Source organism: Photinus pyralis, unplaced genomic scaffold, assembly GCF_008802855.1.
Source record: "Photinus pyralis isolate 1611_PpyrPB1 unplaced genomic scaffold, Ppyr1.3 Ppyr1.4_LG5, whole genome shotgun sequence".
Taxonomy (NCBI): Eukaryota; Metazoa; Arthropoda; class Insecta; order Coleoptera; family Lampyridae; genus Photinus; species Photinus pyralis.
In genome coordinates, this window is record NW_022170596.1 from 41,517,024 (window position 1) to 41,523,317 (window position 6,294).

A 6,294-nucleotide genomic window follows, 5' to 3' on the forward strand; every position below is an offset into this window, starting at 1 on the left:
TGGTAGTCCCTAATAATGATGAAAAAGTAAAATGTCAACCCCTGTTTGATAAATGTGGCAAGGGTAGGGGATGGTGTCGACCCAATATGAATAATTCAAAGCCTCATTGCTAGCAAAAAGAGTATGGGGGTGAGCCTGACCTGCATGTGTCTTCGCAGGGAGGGCAATGAGAGACATAGGTCGATGGTAGTTGCTCTATAATTGGTCGAGGATCCTAGTCAGAGGGTAGAGGCGGGATGTGTATCCTAGATAACGCATGTGCGCGGCGTAACCGCAAATAGGTATGAGCTCCATCTTAACCCTTCATGACATGATCTGGCGCATTCAATCCCAATAGCCAACCGGAGTGTTCGGAGGTCCATGAGATTTATGCGCCAGCTCGGGGTTGATAAGGCGATGATCGCGGATAAGCAGTCGCGATGTTTGTTTACATGCCACCCCTTATGACCATACGCGTAGATTACAGAGGGACGTTAGTGATGGAAGTTGAGTTTACAGTAGATTTCTCCTGAGTTCTGACTAACAATTAGACCAAATCAATTAGCTGCTTCCCTTGTTCTTATAAATACTACCCTTTACTACCCTTCATTACACTATATTAATCAACTTTTACAAAAGATGTCAAAAAGGTATTTATCAACCAAATTTTCGAATGAACTCGATATCCATGAATTCAGCATACATTTTCGATGACCACGTGTGCTGGCATTAGCCAGATGTCTGCGCGAGGTTTTGCTCATGTTTGCGTTCATCATGTTCCTGATCCATAGCATTAGCCTCGACATTTATCGCCCAGGGCTGTAATTCACCGCTTCCAAAAATACCATAAAATGTGGCACCAAAAAGATATACGCAGCTGCTTATAGCAAAAACTGTTTGCCATTCATGCGCACTCTAAAGTTAGTATAATGTAACTCTAAAGTTAGTATAATGTAACCATACTTGCTTTCTAAAATAAAGCTTACAGCAGTTGGGACAATATATCCAGTTAAAATTGGGCTAACTATTTCAGGTATACTTGCAAAAGTATTGCTTATTCCCATTAGCACGCTAGCATGCTGAGGAGCGATATCCAAATGGTTAACTCTAAAAGTATAGAGATTAGTGACAGCACGGGATTATACGGTTCGATCTACCCGGATCCTGCCCACATTAAGCCTCCTAGAGCAGATGCAATTGACACGCATGTAATACTTCCTGTTGGTGTTAAAATATAGACTGCCATTATCATGAACACGGCTTGCCCAACGTATGCTCCACAGGTAAAAATTTTTCGAACTTGGGTGACATTAAAGATTTGTTTTTTTAGCAACCAATCAGCGACGTGACCAGCAGTCGGCGTTATTATAGACGCGGTCAAGTAGGGTATAGCGGACATTATTCCCGTCGAAGTCAATTGAAGATGCCGTGCATCTTAAAGCTATCTTCGCGTAAGCCGTTACAGGTGTGTCATACTAACCTCTCATATACATCGGCAATTGAGTTAATAGAGTATAGTTTCCCCAGTTTTCACTAAAGTGAGCCACAATAATGGACCACACAGGTACAGAGGTAAAAATTCTTCTCCAAGGGTGCTTTGCGATTCGACTGACTTGCTGTTCTCCTAAGGATTCCTGAATGTATTTCAACTCTGAATTGCTTAGGGTAGGATCTCTGCTGGGAGAATCTGACACTATAATGCACCAAGCTACAAACCACAGTATCGCCACACAACCTAAGGAATAAATATGCAGTTTATAGAGTGCTACGTCTGAGTGGTGCAAAAGAATCAGGTGATACAGGGCCAAAGCCAACATTTTTTAGATACCTCGAGGTTCGCATATGTTTCGTTTGGGAGGTGAGTACCTCGTATTCAATGATTGCTCGACAATTTCGTCATCACAGGAAATTTCCTGAAATTGTGATCCCTGTCATTGTCCCAGAACTGGGCAGTATTGTATGTTGTAAATACTTTTTGATATTGAGTTACTTTATACTTACAGTATTCAAATACTTTGTAACTAATACTTTTATGGACGCAGCATTTTACTCGAACACTTCACCAAGTATTTAAATACTTTTTAAGTTATTCTAATACTTTGAAAACTATTTAAATATTTTTAAAGTATTCAATGGAAAGTATTTAAAAACTATCAAAGGGATTGAAAGAAACGTATCTGATTACTTTTTACTGTATTTGGATACTTTGAAAGTAATTAAATCCTTTTTAAAGTATTTAAATACCTTGGATAGTATTTGAAAACTTTTGAAAATAAAGGGCGGGTCTAGGTGGTATGGAATCCCCTTCTTAGAGAGGGAGGGAGATCATACCCTGGGAATTATTAGTTTTATACGTGTTTTAGACTCATTTACGTCTTTCTCAGACTGCAAATGTATAGAGGAGTGTTAGTCGTGTTAGAAAGAAATAAAAAACATTTTCCGGTATCGCGTCTATCAATTGCAATGTGCGTTTGCCATTTATAAACATTTAACTTTAAAGTGGTGATTAGGATTTATTGCTTTCTAGGAAAGGTACTTGTCAAAGTAGGTATCTTGTATCTACATTTAGTATTTGCTCGTGCTGGACGACAAAATATTTAGTATTGAAATACTTTTGATTTGCCTAAAGTAAAAGCAAGGAGGAATGGAACTAAATGATTGAGGGATTTGGGAAGGGGGGAGGACGGAATAATGGAAAGGAGATGTAGACATTAAAGGATCTGCAGGAGCTAGACGGAACACTATAAGAAGGGGTTACAAGTGAGTATTGATCCTGAACAGAACAGTACCAAACCACACAGTAAACGAAGATGTAACAATGGTGAAGATAAGGATAACAGGACGCAAGGTAGTAAGATATGAGGAGGATAGAAAAAGCGAATTTGTGAATGAATGCCTAGCAACATTAAAGGAAATTGTTGGAAACAAAAAATATTAAGAAAGGAATGGTTATGGTGAGAGGGTGAGAGAGAGGGGAGAAAGTATAGAATAGTGGAAGAGAATATAGATTTCGCGGAGGAACAAAATATATAACGGAGTGCCAAAATATCCAAAGGAAGAACGGAAGGATAAAAATAAGAAATAGAGAGGTGAAAGCAGTACAATCGTGGAAGGAATATTTACGTCAGAGTTCTGCGTGAATGATATTTAAACATTCTGATGTCCGTATAATGTTCTGTCGAAAGGCGGTCAATGAATAGTAATAATTGGCTCAAAACGTAAATAATTTAAATTCATTTTGACTTAAGTAAACGCGGCTACTAATTGGTGTTATATACATGTACCAAATACATAAAACATCGATTCCCATCCAAATCTGTCCGCCAATATTGCAGACAGAGGGGTCGCCACCAGTGTCCCAACGTAACACCCTGAAAATCCTATGGCCACGAGGCGACTTCTTTCAAGCAGCGGGGCCCATTCAGCCCATACCGCGTGCATACTAGGATACGTCACTCCCTGCCATAATCATTGTAAACTTTTATTTAAGGAAATTAAGCGTTTACCTACCTCAAATATGCCTCCCATGACACGTACTGCTATAAGTGAATAGTAACTGTGTTTAGCAGCGAATGGTGAAATGACCGTCAAGGCCCCCGTTACCGCAACACCAATACCGTAGACATATTTTCCACCAAATCTTGCAGCTAACCACCCACCGGGGACTTGAGTAAGAATATAACTGTAGAAAAATGAACTATGTACGTATCCCTGCACCCTTGAATCCCAATCAAATTTTTTGATCTAAAATATTTCATGGTGGCCAAAATCTAGGTGTGAATGTTCTTACGTACATTTGTGACAGTTCTATATTCGGTAGTGGCCAGAATCTGGGTGTGACGGTTTTTACGTACATGTGTGACAGTTTCATTTTCTAATTTCACCTCCGTTTTCGTAGTCATCGCCACTATCCCTACGCTGAGGTTAACTCTTAGCGCGTATATGTTGAAAAATCCAAAAAAGGCCATTATTGCTACAACATAACGTCGTCTCTTCCATATCATCCATGCTGGATATGTTCGTTCACTACAACAAGATGCTACCAGTTCTAAAACTGTTAACAAATAAAATTTCAACAATAAACCTCAAACGCAAGCTGCACAGAGAAATAAATAGCTACTAGAGACATGATGAATATTGTAATTTATTTTCGTGTATAGACCATGAAGCATTTGTAACAGTTTGCATTGCTCATTACAAGCACATTGATTATGTGAAGCTGCGTACACAGTTGTATGTCAGCGGTAATACTTCGACTAAACAAGTTATATTTATGACAGTGACCGTAAACAATTAATGTTATTCCAATAAGTTTCTATGTCAGGATATTTAACCTTTTTAGAAACGCTGTAAATTTAATTAAAAACAAATTGTATGTCTGACACTGCTTCCTGGTGGTAGTTCATATTCACGAACAGACACCATCGACTCCCCTAAAAAGCTTGCATCGCTTTGCGCTGACATTTAATAGTGACGAATAGTATCACGATACTTTAGATGGATGTTATAGTATTCGACAGTATTAACATGGCAAAGAGGTTTTCACTAGCCTCCTTGGGTATAGGTCTTGTAGATATAAGATTTTATTTGTCACTGACTTATGATGATAAACATCAATGATTGTTACGTAGTGAATTGCGTTCGTTTTTTATGATTTGCGTCAATTTTACCGGAGAGTTCAACTTTACAATGTCAATTCTGCTTCTTTTTGCCGATTTGTGTTCTAAATTTTACGTACCTACCTCAGGTGTGCCCGTTCAGTGATGTTTGGTGTATCCAATTCGTTGTGTCGGTCAATTGAACGTGCAGGAGTTTGGATAGAGGTGCACTCTGTGGCGGTCAACGACCAAATTTTCGATATTTTCATGTTCAAAGACCTCCGGGTACTCAATTTTATTCTGCATTTCAGTCAAACCATCGCGCACAAAACGTCAAACTGACACAAAACGAACATAGTTGAGATGGGTACTTCAATCACTACCGCAAACCTTTATTGTAGCCCTCAGACAGTAGATCCATTTCATATGCCTCACAAAAGAACTTGGATGCAATCTAAAACCTTCTTTCCAAGTTCCAACTTATAATCCCAGACAAAAATTCCGCATCTCTGTTAATATTGACGCAGGACGTGCTGTTCTTGGTTTTTTTTGGAAAACTTACCAGTTATACTTTTTTTACGACTGCCACTGAAATTGTGGCCCTTATAATTGTAATGGACCAGATAAATCCTGGTACGGTACAAAATTCTGGTAATAACCAAGTCGAGAAACGATGGTGCAACTCAAACCAAATCAAAACTCCTGCAAACTGAACTGAACCACGATACACTTAACCGGTATGGCTATGTATTCTTCTGCAAACGCGCGTTTCTACTGGCAATTCGTACCTCGGAACATGTGGGCCAAAATATCAAATGTTTATGCCAGGGACGATCTGTAGTACACATGGTCACGCGTGACATTGCAACTGTATAAGTAATCTTGCTTAGACAAGGAAAGAATATGGACGCATAATTCACTAGCGGTAGTGTTACCAGCTGCCACATATTGACATTGGCCAGTGTCGTAGCATCCGTAAATGCGAATAGTGGCAGAAGCACCTATTATAGCTAATAAATCACGTTGAAGTTGAACATACGAATGAAATTCGTGCGTTGCGCTATTTATTAATCAGACACGGGTATAAACGAAACTTCCTCTCATCTTTTTTCGAAAATGCCTTCAAAACTAACTGTCCCTCCAGCTAAAGACTGTGATAAAATAAGAATATTCATTGCTTTCTGTTTGATTTTTCACGTAAAGCCGTTTCCGTACCAATTTTCTCTTTGAAAAACGCGAAGTGCTAATGACTACGTCTATGGAGTTTATTGAATAATTCCGTCCTTGAAGACGTTTGTTATCAAAATTTGAATGCATGGGATTGGTCCTGTTGTAAGAAATTAAGTCAAGTCGCTCATTAAGCTATGAATTTTAACATATTAAAAGAAGAATATTCAAAGAAAGAACTTTATGAGGAACAATAGGAAAATACGTGGTAACGGCATTAGGCACATTTTCAATATTTACGTTTGAAATGAAATTCCCGGTTCCTCCTTCTCACTCCGGCTTTTGCATCCACAATATGCACATTTCACCATGATTTTAAGTTGTTGTTTGTGTATTTCCTCTCAATTTAAGCGCAAAAACTCGTAAAAAACGATGTTACTTTAATGACATATGTGCCACATATAAAATGGCGGACTTGTTTAAAAAGGTAACACGATTCATACACGGGCTGTACGGCATACGCGGTATCCATACTCTTTCCTAATCTAAG

The 6,294-nt window shown here is 38.8% G+C and overlaps 1 protein-coding gene across 2 annotated transcripts; it reads right to left on the minus strand.

Annotated features, from left to right (window-relative positions):
• Nucleotides 1-689: 689 nt before the first annotated feature.
• Nucleotides 690-4,874, minus strand: LOC116172769 (sialin-like). 2 transcript variants are annotated; one of them, XM_031490034.1, is made up of 8 exons: nucleotides 4,722-4,874; nucleotides 3,774-4,005; nucleotides 3,490-3,723; nucleotides 3,264-3,438; nucleotides 1,460-1,714; nucleotides 1,137-1,413; nucleotides 966-1,086; nucleotides 690-894 (listed from the first exon to the last, which is right to left on the minus strand). In XM_031490034.1, the coding sequence occupies exons 1-8, from the start codon at nucleotides 4,844-4,846 to the stop codon at nucleotides 709-711; spliced, it is 1,605 nt and encodes a 534-aa protein (XP_031345894.1). In that variant the 5' UTR covers nucleotides 4,847-4,874; the 3' UTR covers nucleotides 690-708. The 2 variants fall into 2 exon arrangements, with proteins under 2 accessions (XP_031345894.1, XP_031345895.1); XM_031490035.1 differs by having other exon boundaries at nucleotides 3,774-4,033; nucleotides 4,722-4,779.
• Between the last annotated feature and the right edge of the window lie 1,420 nt (nucleotides 4,875-6,294).